At 39.9% G+C, this 15527-nt stretch overlaps 1 protein-coding gene across 1 annotated transcript in view; it reads right to left on the reverse strand.

Moving 5' to 3' along the window:
* Positions 1–13065: 13065 nt before the first annotated feature.
* Rok (Rho kinase) overlaps positions 13066–15527 on the reverse strand; it is a 90938-nt gene continuing 88476 nt past the window's right edge. Inside the window, exon 13 of the mRNA XM_067783937.1 lies at positions 13066–13764. Coding sequence (XP_067640038.1) covers positions 13644–13764 — 121 coding nt within the window. The 3' untranslated portion in view covers positions 13066–13643. The remainder of the gene's footprint in view (positions 13765–15527) is intronic.

Here is a 15527-nt window from a genome sequence, read left to right on the forward strand (position 1 = left end):
TAGCGCTCTTACTCAAATCATTAGAAATCACGTGCTAGTGGCGTACATGCATCAGATATTAGCTCGTTAACATTAACTTTAGCTCGGCTCGAGTCGGCTCCCCAGCATTTCCCTGAATCGCAAAATGAGGGCAGATTAATTTTCGAGGCCAACATCATCATTAGAGGTCAGATTCTCAACCTTCCGCCTCCTATCGTTTGGTAGTCGCTTTGACCGTTATGTCAAGAGCTCTTTCCTTCGCTTCCGAGTCTAGTAGTTGGCTCTATGGCACCCATTTGCTGAATGTTGATCCAAAACAAAAATAAACAGAAAATGTCGTTTTTGGTGTCAGGTTAGGGGAGTATGTTAGAAACTTCTTGCGCGTCGATAAGAAGCGACCATGGCAACTGTCATCTCGGATAAGTAATGCAACGTAGGTAAGTTTATCCAGGATACCCTTGCAGACCTTTCACAGATCAATTGCAACTGTTTTCCAATTTCCTGAAATGATCTTGCGATCAGGAAGCCCCTATTAAGCACAAGATATTAAGCCAAATATTAAAAAGGTCAGGGTAGATTAGGCGCAGGCATTGTAGGGGCTGTTGCCGAAAACGAATTATTTTTTGGACTCAAACGATTTGTTTTCTTAAGACTTCTGTCTTCCTTTTCTTCTTCTTTTGGCGGTTAAGAGACTCCTCAAAGGTTTTGAGAAGTTTTATCGATGTTGATGGCCTTTTGCGAATATTTATCCGGTACGATTCGGAAAATATTACAATTACGGTACTAGCCCGACGTCAAAGACTTTTGATTTGATATTACCACGTTGAACGTTGTTGTTGTTTTTGTAGTAATAAGGACACTCCCTGAAGGCCTTGGGGAGTGTTATCGATGTTGATGGTCCTTTTCCGGATCGGGTACGTTGCGGTAACAAACACCATTAAGGTACTAGCCCGACCATCTCGGGAGCGATTTGGTATGACCACAAGAAACCGTCTGGGCCATCACGCCCTCCCACCCCCTAGATCCATAAGGAACTTGGGGTCGCCAGAGCCTCCTCTGTCAAAGAAACAGGATTCGCCACGGGTAGGTGAGGTTGACAATTGGGTTGGAGAAGCTATATATTGCGCTGACAACCCCTTATATCAATTTGGTATTTTAGTCGCCTTTTACGACAGACATACCTGCCGCTGGTATATTCTAAGGCCCCTAACCCGCTGGGGTTAGATCTTTGAAGCTCCTCTTTCCGTGGACGACTTGGTGTAGCCATAGCCTCGCATGTTAATAAACAGATTCTCCACGGGTAAGTGAAGTTGATAATTAGGTTCGAGAAGCTATAAGTTGTGCTGGCGACCCCCTAATAGGGGTCTGCTACACAGCCCTTGAATCTGTTGCCTCTTAGGAGGAGGTGCGTTTGACTCAAACAGTTTGGCCTTGTGATATCATGAAAATTAAAATAGGATAAGGAATAGGAATCAGGATAGAAATAGAAATAAGAATAGGAATAGGTACGTTAACTGAGAACTATTCTTGGACTGAGTAGACAGTTGGAAAGTAACTCTAGTGATGAGAGGTGGTCTTCTCATCAGACTCGTTTAACGTTTAACGCTAAATGATGAACTATATTAGCTTAACATAGGTATTAACAAAGGGCAACGACTAAAAGCCCAAAGGCTTCGCTGGGTTAGACATGTGATGCGAATATATGAAGATGCCCCGGCAAAGAAAGTACTCTTCCGGCACCCGTGTTTAAAATCAGAGAAAGACAAGGCCGACCTCCACTGGGGATGTGCTCCCGATTGGCGTCAGTTAAAGCGAAAGGCGTTTAAGACTTTTTTAATGATGCTGTTGATGGTGAGTAGGATTCCAACTGTATGTACATTAGGGTGGGTCGATTTGTATGGACGAAAGTTAACCGATATCGCGACATCGATTTTTCGATAGGATTTGGGCTCAGAAACAAAAAGTTCAAAAAGTCCAACCCAAAAATGTCCGCTAAAAACGTCGATAACAGTTTTTTGAAAAAAAAACTCGATCGGCTTAACACGGCCAGGCTTACGAATGGTACTTTAGTTTTGCGCGGGAAGTATGGAATTACGGACAGGATTACGACCCAGGCTACCCTGGTAGCACGGCATGCACGTCTGAGCCCAACCGCGACGATTAACTCCTCGGTCGCCGCGCCATTCCAGTTCATAAAACTCGCTGACCCGACATTTTATCGATCCGTGCCGGTGCTGCTAACACTCGGTGCCGACATCTACACCACCATTATGGTAGTGGCACAACCCCGGTAACGGTCAGTGGGCTCCTCATGCAGCCGACCGTCTTCGGAGTGGTCATTTCAGGAGCGTTCCAGCAGTAACGTTCTGGCATCGCTATTACGCGCCTACAACCACATCTACCTTTTATATAATATCTAATTTTTATGCCGAGCAAACAAAAAAAAAACAATTTTTTCGAAAAACTGTTATCGACAACGTTCGGACAGGGTATACATGAAAATCTTACAATCAAATGAAAATTTTTTTAGTAGGTCATGAAAAAAACCTTAAAAATCAAAGTCGAAAAAAAGTCGCAGGCTCGAAAATTATTTTTTTGGGTATGCGTAGTGGAAATTTTTTTCCTGTGACCAAATCCTATCGAAAAATCGATGGCGCGAAATCGTTAATAAATGGACCCAGTCTAATGTACATATATGCGTACATCATGAATATTCAAACCTGCTTAAGTCCGAATGAGAGAATAACCAAGATATGAGGTAAATACTAAAAAAAAATACCGGCCTTGTTTTGCATAGATACGAGTATTTAGTGGTTAAATGGCCTATTGGCTAGTAGTAAGCCGGTCTAATATTTCAATACATTCACATTAGAAAACATTTACACATTAGGAAAGCAAATACAAATTATCAGACTTAACCATTATATCTAATTTGACGGAAAATATACCTTGTTGTTAACAAATGTACCTTGAATGCCTTTCCATCGATTAAAGGTGACATACTCTGATGATATTGATATTATTAAGTTCTGCCTTCTCGCGATAAGATAAAGAAGCAAAACCTGTCTGTATGGTGTGGAATCATGGACGGTGTCGATGATATGGCTCTTGAAGTGTTCGAGGGAAAAGTGCTCAAGGATATTTATGGTCTTATCCGTGATGCCGACGGCGAATAATGATGAGCTTTACGCAGAAAAGACGATAGTGCAGCGAATAAAAACCCGAATGGACAAAGCTGCTCCGGTCAAGAAAGTAATTTAGTCGACATTGCAGTTTGGAAGCAGATGAAGGGGGAGACCTCCACTAAGTTGGGAGAGGCAGGTAGTGGAAGACTTGAACTCTCTTGGTGCTTCCGATTGGTGTCAGTTATCGCGAAACAGTGATAGCTGGCGTGACTTGCTATGAAACGGCTACAATCGCTTAGGCAGTTAAGCGTCAATTAATGATGATGGTGATGATAGAATTGTGTAAGTTTGGTAGTTTTGTGCAACTTTTACCTACTGTTAAGACAAAAAGCCTAATATGAACCTTACGTACCAATAGCTAAAAAAAAGTGAAATATTTAAATTATAAGTAGCGCTGCTTACCCATTCCTGCTGAACATCTTGACTGAAATACCTACCTAAATTGACTTTCATTATATTCGTATTAGTTGCGCTACTGACCTTGAAACAAAGGTAGGTTATTTTAAGATAGAGAGAAATCACCAAATTTTACGCATACAAATTAAGGATTGCATAATTTTACGATACTCGTATTTATAGTATTTGTGGTTGACTTTTTTTAGTACCTCACGTTATTAAGACATTTCCATATCAATTTATTTGTTTTTATTTCGATTTTTGTTTCTTTTTGGTCAAATACCTGTTAGGCAAAACAAAATGGCTGAAATACGAAAGTAACAAACATCGAATATTGGATGAATAGTCATAATTTGCCCTGTGGATATGCTTAACTGAACTTACGTTGTTTTAACAACATATTTATTCCCCAAAGCTTTCTGGGGGAGTGTTTTCGAAGTGATAGCTTTTTAATGGGTATAATTCGGTCGCTTTTAGATCGGCACTTTCTGATATGAGAGCATCGAATCTTCTGCTTGTGTTACCTCACTTGATTGATTGACTTCTACTCGAATGTCACTCGGCCGAGCCAAATCGATCATGATCCGGAAATGAATAGAGTACTCATATGGCTTCTATGCTTACTGCCGACCATTTCATTCCGGCTTTACGGACTCCTGACTACGCCTAATTTCTAAGGTAAGCTCTGTCAGCATGAACTTAGAAAAAACGTTTAAGATGCGACTAACTTGATGAAGGGATTGATCAGCCGGCAAAGTATGTACCAATATGGTACGTTTTGAAAACGAAAGAAGAGAAAAGAATAGAAAAGAAAAGAAGAGAAAAGAGTAGAAAAGAAAAGAAAAGAAAAGAAAAGAAAAGAAAAGAAAAGAAAAGAAAAGAAAAGAAAAGAAAAAAAAGAAAAGAAAAGAAAAGAAAAGAAAAGAAAAGAAAAGAAAAGAAAAGAAAAGAAAAGAAAAGAGAAGAAAAGGAAAGAAAAGAAAAGAAAAGAAAAGAAAAGAAAAGAAAAGAAAAGAAAAGAAAAGAAAAGAAGAGAAAAGAAAAGAAAATAAAAGGGAAAGGCAAGGAACTGAAACTCGTATCCAAACCGGACGGCGTGTTATCTAATCTAATATATATTATAAATGGCAAAGTTTGGATGTTAAGATGTTTGGATGTTTGGATGTTTAGATGTTTGGATGTTTGGATGTTTGGATGTTTGGATGTTTGGATGTTTGGATGTTTGGATGTTTGTCCAGACGTTTGTCTTTGTGACTCAATAACGCAAGAACGGCTGGACCGATTTGGATGAAATTTTGCACACATATAGCCAATAGTCTAGAAGGATCTACTAGCTATATATTTTTCAAAAGGGGCGTGGTCCCCGCCCCCTAGGAACGGTTATAATTTAATTATTATATTTTTTCGTCTTTGCGACTGAATCGCGCCAGAATGGCTACACGGATTTTGATGAAATTTGGGACACAGACAGTAGTCTACTAGCGAAATTTTTTTCGAACATGGAAAGAGGGGTGGGGGTCCCACGACCCTTCGAGAAATTATTTTTCCTAATTTTTACACATTATAACTTTACGTATACTGACCTTCACCAATATCACAGACTCAAGGGGTCAAATAAGTCGAGGGCTTACAAAGTAAGCAGTGACACCCTCCGCCCGACCCCCTTTATCTCCCCCTCTGGTGTAAAATCCATAAATTGTTATAACTCAATCTAAATTTTCTCCTAAATCAATAGTTTTTGGTATCTGGTACTTACAGAACGAGATCTAGACAATTTTGGAGGAACGATCAGTGGTCCTCTCCTCTACTCCCGCCATCCGCCCTCCATCAATTGTTTTTATTAGCACGCTTTTATTAGCATTACCTGTATGTTTCTATCTAACTTCTTATTCGCTCCAATGCGCCTGCTGCCTTATTAACATGGTTTTATAATTAGCTTCACTTTATTTGTAATCCCGTAAGGGTCATATCGAGACCCTTCCGGGATCATTTCTGGATGGTTTTCGGGATCGGTCCGGGATTACGCCGGGGTAATTTCGGGACTTTTTCGGGACTATTTCGGGATCATTTTGGGACCCTTCCGGGATCATTTCTGTATAGTTTACGGGATCCGTCCGGGATCCCGTCGGGATTATTTTGGAACATTTTCGGGACTATTCCGGAATCATTTCGGGACTATTTCGCGATCATTTGGGGACCCTTCCGGCATCATTTCTGGATGGTTTTCGGGATCCGTGCGGAATCTCGTCGGGGTCATATGGGGACTTTTTCGGGATCATTTGAGGGCTCTTCCGGCATCATTTCTGGATGGTTTTCGGGATCCGTCCGGGATATCGTCGGGGTCATTTGGGGACTTTTTCGGGATCATTTGGGGGCTCTTCCGGCATCATTTCTGGATGGTTTTCGGGATCCGTCCGGGATCTCGTCGGGGTCATTTGGGGACTTTTTCGGGATCATTTGGGGGCTCATCCGGCATCATTTCTGGATGGTTTTCGGGATCCATCCGGGATCCCGTCGGGGTCATTTCGGGACTTTTTCGCGACTAATACGGGATCATTTGGGAACCCTTTCGGCATCATTTCTGGACGGTTTTCGGGATCCGTCCGGGATCCCGTCGGGGTCATTTCGGGACTTTTTCGCGACTAATACGGGATCATTTGGGAACCCTTTCGGCATCATTTCTGGATGGTTTTCGGGATCCGTCCGGGATCCCATCAGGGTAATTTCGGGACTATTAGGGGATCATTTGGGAACCTTTCCGGCATCATTTCTGGATAATTTTCGGGATCCGTCCGGGATGCCGACGAGGTAATTTCGGGACTATTTCGGGATCATTTGGGATACCTACCGGCATCATTTCTGGATGGTTTTTGGGATTCGTCCGGGATCCCGTCGTGGTCATTTCGGGACTTTTTCTCGACTAATACGGGATCATTTGCGGACCCTTTCGGAATGATAGTTGTCGGGATCCCGTCACGGTCATTTCGGGACTATTAGGAGACCATTTGAGGACCTTTCCGGCATCATTTCTGGATTGTTTTCGGAATCCCTTCGGGATCCCGTCAGGGTCATTTTGGGACTTTTTCGGATCATTTAAGGATGGCTTTCAGGATTCGTCCGGGAACCCGTCAGGGTAATTTCTGGACTTTTCCGAGACTATTTCGGGATCATTTTGGGACCTTCCCAAGATCATTTCTGGATGGATTTCGGGATCGGTCCGGGATGCTGTCAGGGTCATTTTGGGACTATTAGGTGATCATTTGAGGATCTCCGGCATCACTTCTGGATGGTTTTCGGTGTCCGTTCAGGATCCCGTCGGAATAATTGCGGGACTTTTTCGGGATCATTTGGGGTTCCTTCCGGCATCATTTATGGATGGTTTTTAAGATTCGTCCGGCATCCCGTCGGGGCCATTTTAGGACTTTTTCTCGACTAATACGGGATAATTTTAGAAATAAGATTTTTCAATTAGAAGAAAATTTTTCTAAGCGGGGTCGCCCCTCGGCAGTGTCTGGCAAGCGCTCCGATTGTATTTCTGCCATGAAAAGCTCTCAGTGAAAACTCATCTGACTTGCAGATGCCGTTCGGAGTCGGCATAAAACATGTAGGTCCCGTCCGGCCAATTTGTAGGGAAAAATCAAGAGGAGCACGACGCAAATTGGAAGAGAAGCTCGGCCTTAGATCTCTTCGGAGGTTATCGCGCCTTACATTTATTTTTTTTTTTTTAATACGGGATAATTTGCGGGCCCTTTCGGTATCATTTCTGGATAGTTGTCAGGATCCGTTCGGGATCCCGTCAGGGTCTTTTCGGAACTATTAGGAGATCTTTTGAGGACCTTTCCGGCATCATTTCTGGATAGTTTTCGGGATCCTTTCGGGGTCCTATCAGGGTCATTTCGGGACTTTTTCGGCAACATTTAAGATTGGTTTTCAGGATTCGTCCGGGATCCCGTCAGGGTAATTTCTGGACTTTTTCGAGACTATTTCGGGATCATTTTGGGACCAGCCCAAGATCATTTCTGGATGGATTTCGGGATCTGTCCGGGATGCCGTCAGAATCATTTTGGGACTATTAGGTGATCATTTGAGGACCTTTCCGGCATCACTTCTGCATGGTTTTCGGTATCCGTTCAGGATTCCGTCGGAATAATTGCGGGACTTTTTCGGGATCATTTGGGGTCCCTTCCGGCATCATTTTTGGATGGTTTTTGGGATTCGTCCGGCATCCCGTCGGGGTCATTTCGGGACTTTTTCTCGACTAATACCGGATCATTTGGGGACCTTTTCGGCATCATTTCTGTATGGTTTTCGGGATCCGTTCGGGATCCCGTCGGGTTCATTTCTGGACTTTTTCTCGACTAATACGGGATCATTTGGGGTAGCTTCCGGCAGCATTGCTAGATGGTTTTCGGGATCCGTCCGGGATCCAATCAGGGCCATTTCGGGACTATTTCGGGATTATTTGGGGTACCTTCCGGCATCATTTCTAGATGGTTTTCGGGATCCGTCCGGGATCCCGTCATGGTCATTTCGGTACTATTTCGGGATCATTTGAGATACCTTTCGGCACCATTTCTAGATGGTTTACGGGATCCGTTCGGGAGCCCGTCAGGTTAATTTCGGAACTATTTCGGGATCCTTTGGGGTACCTTCCGGCATCATTTCTATATGGTTTTGAGGATCCGTCCGGGATCCCGTCGGGGTCATTTCGGGAATTTTTCTCGACTAATACGGGATCATTTGGGGATGCTTTCGGCATCATTTCTGGATGGTTTTCGGGATCCGTCCAGTATCCCGCCGGGGTCATTTCGGGACTATTTCGGGATCATTTGGGGTACCTTCCGGCATCATTTCTAGATGGTTTTCGAGATCCGTCCGGGATCCCGTCGGAGTTATTTCGGGACTTTTTTCTGGATTATTTCGGGATCATTTTGGGACCCTTGCGGGATAATTTCTGCATGATTTTCGGGATCTGTCCGGGATCCGTCGGAGTTATTTCGGGAGTTTTTCGGGACTATTTTGGGATCAATTTTGGACCATTTCGGGATAATTTCTGAATGATTTTCGGGATTCGTCCGGAATCCCGTCGGAGTTATTGCTGGACTTTTCCGGGATCATTTGGGGATCCCCCTAGATTCATGGATGGTTTTAGTGATCCCGTCAGGGTCAAATGGGTACTTTTCGGGACTATTTCGAGATCATTTGGAGACCCTTCCGGCATTATTTCGGAATGTTTCTCGGGATCCATATGGAATCCCGTCAGCGTACTTTGGAAACTTTTTCAGGGCTATATCGTGTTCCGGCAAAAACATTTCGGGACTTTTTTGGGAGTATTTCGGTATTATTTCAGGATGGATACTTCAGGGATAATTTCTGGATTATTTTCTGAATCCCTGCAGGATCCCGTCAGGATTATTTTGGGACCCCTCCGGGATAATTTATGGGTCATTCTCGGGATCTGTCCGGGATCCCGTCGGAGTTATTTCGGGAATTTTTCTGGATTATTTCGGGATCATTTTGGGACCCTTGCGGTATAATTTCTGTATGATTTTCGGGATCTGTCCGGGATTCCGTTGGAGTTTTTTCGGGACTTTTTCCGGACTTTTTCCGGGATCAATTCTGTATGGTTTTCGGGGTCCCGCCACGGTAATTTCAGGAATTTTTCGGGACTATTTCGGAATCATTTTGGTACCCCTCCTGGTTAATTTCTGGATGATTTTCGGGATCTGCCCGGAAATTTTGGTATCATCTTGGGTCCGGGATCATTTTAGGTCTCTTCGCAACCGGTAGTTCAGCACACATGCCTTTTTATATTATGAGCTTTTATGGCCGTGCATTTGCTGCTAACAGAGCTTTTTCGTTCAATTTTTTAAGTTTTTTCAATGAATCGTGTAACGAACTGTTATAACTATAATTACACTTTTTTTAATATTTTAACCAACTAAATACCCGAAAAGCAACACTATTTTCATCTAAAAAATTCTCTTTGGTTTTAGCTAATTGTAGTTTCACTCCTTTGTTCTATGAGTAGTAATTCTTTCACCCCTCTCATATCAATTAATTTAATTTAAAAACAAAATGTATTTTTTTTTAATTCGAGAAAACTGTACTGTGCTATTCATGAAAGCGTACCTTTCAGCTTATCTTCTTATTTAGTTCTTTTTTTTACTAAATTACAAAAATAAAATACATTAGACAAAAATAATTTTTAAACAGATAACTTGATAAGCAGGCTAACGTGAATAGCACATATATTTTTTTTCTCCTTGCGGACGGGGCCGCGGGTAAAGGCTAGTTCTTTTATAATCGATGGTTTATAGGTTGGTTGTCAAGTGTTTATGGGTGTGTTTACCATTTCTTAACGACGAGTTATCGGTTTGTTATAGGTGTGCTAACGACTAGGTAGAGGCGAGCTATCGATTTGTTGTCGAAATGTAATAGAAAAGTTATCAATTTGTTATCGCAGTATCACCAATTTGTTATGGGAATCTTATCGATTTTTTGTCGAAACGTTATCCAAAAGTTATCGATTTATCATCGAAAAATTAGCAATTCTTTATTGAGAAGTTTTTGATACGTTTTCAAAGATATATTTGTTATCGAAACCCTTTTAATAAGTTATCGAAAAACTACCGCTTTATTTTCTTGATCATACCGATGTTATCAAAAATTTAATGTATCGAAGGGTTGTCGATTTGTTGTAGATAATATATCGACTTGTTATCGAAAATTTATACATTTTTGAAAGAAAATTCATCGATTATGTATCGAAAAGTTATAGCTCTTTTCAAAAAATTATCGATTTCTTATAGAAAAATTATAAATTTTTTATGAAAAGTATATTGATTAGTTATCGATAGTTATAGATAATTTATAGGAGTGTAACTAATTGGTTATCGGTTTATTTAAAATAGATACCGATAAAACTTCAATATATAATCGATGATCCATCTATAACCCGTCGATAACAAGCTGATAATAACCTAATAACAAGCCTTTGACTAGGCGGCCATAGTCGATTACAAATTATTAACTCGAGGATAATAGTTTTGCTATCGGCAATAATCCGATAATAAAGCAATAAAAAGCTCGACATTATTTGTTTCTGATAAAGTTACCTTTAATTTGGTTTAACTTCATCCGCTGGGCGAACCTTAATTAACTAAAAAACAGTAGTCTTCTATGCGTTCACCTGTACATGTATATTTACACATTAATCTACTTGGCACTCACGCCTGTTTTTGTTTTGCCTTACCAAAAGTTTTAGTAAAAGCAAGCTCAGGGTACAGTAGACTGGGTTGGTCCTCATACAAAAAAAAAAGTTGCTAATGTCCGCCCCTAAATTTGAAGATTATGTTGAGAGGGTTTCGGAAAAATTTTTTTTATTTTTTTTTTATCCTTCGAAATATAGCCGAAAATGTGTTTTCCTTGTAACTTGGTTATTTGACGTCCGATTTTAAAAATTGATATGTCATTATTTTGGCCTTGAGAAGATTCACATTTCCGTTTAATGTCCTTTTAAGCTATGAAATCGTTTTCACATGATTAGGTCAGCCAACAAAATTTTACCCCCTAATGTATGTTTTTTTCCTTACCAGACGAAAGTACTTAAAAATTCAAGAAAATGTTGCTTTGAAACCATATTACTAAAATAATAAACAAAGAAGTTGTAGCACTTTCAATATTTATTGCAACTGTTATTTTTCCTGATTCTTATTATACTTAGACCTGAAACTCATGATATTTTTGGAGGAAAAATTGCAGGGTTTGCATTGAAAAGTTAATAATGATATGCCAATATCATGAATAGGGGAAGTCAAAGTAAATAAGTGAGTCAAACCTGTTGTTTCGTATTTATAATAATAACGCTATGCGACAAAATCGACTTTTTTTCTGGGTATTGGACAAAACCCACTTTTTTGTAGAGATTGAGGCTTAAGTAAACAAAGTACTATCGCCGTTTTTCGAACTTAGCCTCCAAAAAATAGATATCGGTTTACGAAGTTCGAAGTTTGAAATTATACATTTGGAAGTTTTATTTTTTTGTTAACGCGTTCAGCAAATTGAAAAAGTATGGTGAAAAGTTAGAAGTCAGAGTCTGACTTTTCACCTCGTATAACAGCTATTATACTAAATTTCTTAAAAAAAGAATTCAGCCTTTCAAATAAGGGAAAAGAGCGGACCACGCCCACATTTTTACTCTTTCAATGTAGAAATGTAGAATTTCGAACTTCGAAAGCCGATATCTATTTTTTGGAGGCGAAGTTCGAAAAACGGCGATAGTACTTTGTTTACTTAAGTCTCAATCTCTACAAAAAAGTGGGTTTTGTCCAATACCCAGAAAAAAAGCTGATTTTGTCGCATAGCGTTATTATTATAAATACGAAACAACAGGTTTGACTCACTTATTTACTTTGACTTCCCCTATTCATGATATTGGCATATCATTATTAACTTTTCAAAGCAAACCCTGCAATTTTTCCTCCAAAAATATCATGAGTTTCAGGTCTAAGTATAATAAGAATCAGGGAAAATAACAGTTGCAATAAATATTGAAAGTGCTATAACTTCTTTGTTTATTATTTTAGTAATATGGTTTCAAAGCAACATTTTCTTGAATTTTTAAGTACTTTCGTCTGGTAAGGAAAAAAACATACATTAGGGGGGTAAAATTTTGTTGGCTGACCTAATCATGTGAAAACGATTTCATAGCTTGAAAGGACATTAAACGGATATGTGAAGCTTCTCAAGGCCAAAATAATGACATATAAATTTTAAAAATCGGACGTCAAATAACCAAGTTACAACGAAAAAACATTTTCGGCTGTATTTCGAAGGATCAAAAAAAATTAAAAAAAATTTTTCCGAAACCCTCTCAACATAGTCTTCAAATTTAGGGGCGGACATTCGCAACTTTTTTTTCGACCCAGTCTAGGGTACAGTAATTTCATATATGTGCATGATAATTTGTTGGTTCCATAATAAAGTGCATCAAAATGGCGCCGGGCAGCACAGCAACCAACCAGCCATGTCCGCAAGTCTTGTAATATGGAGAAAGTCACTCTTCCATAGGTAGGGTAGGTAAAACTATAACTCTGTCCTCATCCCTTTTAAAAAACGCTAGAATACCTGACTGATTTTTATTGCAACGGCTAAATACTTTGTTGACAATATCCAACCAGCGGTCAATGATAAGACCCATATAGCACTCGAATTCGAATCAACTACTGAGTTGCATGCCAATCAAAGTAGGTGGCGGGATAGCGTCAGCTCAGACAAAAATGAGAAGTGGTATCCCACAGGTGTGTTCTTTCACTGCTACTATGGGTTAGAATTGTGAATGATTGGCTTCAGCATCTGGACATTAATGACGTCTGAGGGGGAATATTTCCCAACATACTTACAGTACCGTAGACCGAAAAGGTAAATGCCTCCTTGTGATGACCCTCGCCTAAAATATAATTTTGATATGAAAATGCAAAAATTATTAGTTACAAAATTATTATTACTTTATTGCACTTCGAGTTGTAAAATATATTTTTTATAAAATTTAAACGGTCGCCCTATCTATTGTAAAGTATTCATATATAATATGTATGTATGTATTTTTGCAAAGTTTATAAATTTATATAGCATAATTATAAGCGAGTTATTTTGATTTTTTCAATCATTAGTTTTTGAAAATACAAAACGGTTAACCAAATATTAGGAATCGGGCGACTTGGAATTCTGAAAATGAATGCAACAAAAAACGCGCATAGCTTATGATAAAACTTATCAGTTCCGTCTTTTGTTTCGTCTAAATATATGGATACACATCTCTCTCCTCCATTAACTCTCCGATTTCCTCTTTGTCGCCTCCCCTCTCACTCTTGCTTCTCACTCTGTTCAGAAGCAAACCGCATCTTCGAGAATGTCTTGTTCCAAAAGGTCGGTCCATGGTTCATTTAGGCAAAAGTCACCCTAAGTACCAAACTTCAAGAGAACCGACTCATAAATAGTAACATTTTTATATAGCGGTATCTGAACTTTACCAGGGCCATCAGGCCACCATTTTTTAGGCATTTGAAACACACACAAACATTATATGTGGTTCGCTGAAGCTTTATCAGCAAGATCTCCTGAGCTCGCTCTCGCTAACCAATCGGTGTGCAAAGCGTCATTAGTTGCTGGGCTATATGAACTGTTTAAGTTATGATTGGCCCTGTTGAAGAATAAAACAATTTAATTAAACATGTTCTTATTATAGTTCCCATAAAAAAAACTACCCCTATGTAAATTTCGGGCAGACACATATCTAGTGATAGAACGATACGAGTACTGAGTGAGTAGTATCGATACTTTTCCAAAAAATACTCGAGTATTTCGTACTCGATGCTTTTTTCCAAGTACTGAGTAAAGTATCGATATTTTATTCCGATACTTTTCCCCGATATCACCAAATTCCGGTGGTCTACATGTTTAAGCTTAACAAAGTTCAGTCCATCATCACCAAAACTTGAGCATAAATTGAGATCGTCGACGATGCGGTAAAAGCTCCCCCGTTTAACTTATCAACAAAATTATAATAAAAAGCTGCTAACCACATAAAATTTCAATACATTTTAACTTGTGATGTAATAGAACTTTTTAGTTTTTGTGTGAAACTTTGGTGGATGGAGTTAACAGCTTTTACAGGATCGTGGACGATATATGGGTATTGCAAATAGTCGAAATCAGATTATAACCACGTCTACTCTCAAAAATGGGAAAAAGGAATAATGCCTTAGCAAATACTGATGACGTGGTAAAACTTGGAGAGTGGATACAAAAAGTTGCGATATACAATATAAATTTTTTTTACAATTTTGTTAACTTGGCGTGGCTCCGCCCACATTAAACAGAAGACAACTTAAAAGTTTTGCAAACCGTTAATCGAAAGCCGTTAATATCACTTTGCAATGTGGCGGAAATAATATTGGTATTATACATAAATCCGATCAAAATCGGATAAGGACCACGCCTATTTTAAAGAAAAGGGGCTTACAACATACACATAACAAATGTCGACCATATTGGACATCCACGTCGATGGCATTACAACGACTACCAAAAATACTGGGTGTGACGTTGGATCAGGATCTACATTTTGGTGAGCATGCATCGGCACCTACATAGAATCCAGAGTCGTAACAAAATCCTCAAATCTCTTGCCGGAAGCACTTGGGGTAAAGATACATAGACGCTTGAATGCTGCGCGCCTCCGATATGGTCGCCGGGCCTAAAGGTTACTCACTGGAAGAAAATACAGACCTGTCAAAACACCTCTCGGAGAATCGATACGGGCTGTCTTCTTATGTCCACAGAACACCACCTACATAGTGAGGCAAGAGTATTATTCCCCACTAGGGCGAGAGATATGAAATGTTGAACAAACAGTTTCTGCTGAATACACAGAACCTGGGCATCTCAACAGACATCTAATTAAAGGACCCCGCCCCAGGGTCTTAAGAAGTCATCTCCTCAAGCATTATGAGGAAATACGGCACTGAGATCTCAGCCGTATGTAGAAGAACAACACAAAAAGGTCCTCAGTGATATTGGAAGCATTAGAAGCAAAATATCCACAAAAAGGAGGCGGACCTCTATGCCAGGAATTGCCTGGCAAACCCCGTTCTTAAAGTTAAATACCCTTAGCTCGCAGAAGAGGAAAGCGATCTCCCTAGGGAGACTGTAATAGGCTAAACTCTAACATATACCGAATCATCTTTTCAATTGCAATGTGGAACGAACGTCTCTAAAACCCCTTCCAATGTGGTCCATTCCTTTGAAACTGCAGGTTTCTTTAGACTCCCGTTAGAGGATCCAACCACTGTTACAACAACAACAACAACAACCAGTAGAGATATGGCAGTGCAAAGTACATAAATTATATTTAGTTAATCTCTCCACAAAACTTTTAAGTCATTTAATGTTCGTGACGTTTCT

This window comes from Eurosta solidaginis, chromosome 4, assembly GCF_040869045.1.
Source record: "Eurosta solidaginis isolate ZX-2024a chromosome 4, ASM4086904v1, whole genome shotgun sequence".
NCBI lineage: Eukaryota > Metazoa > Arthropoda > Insecta > Diptera > Tephritidae > Eurosta > Eurosta solidaginis.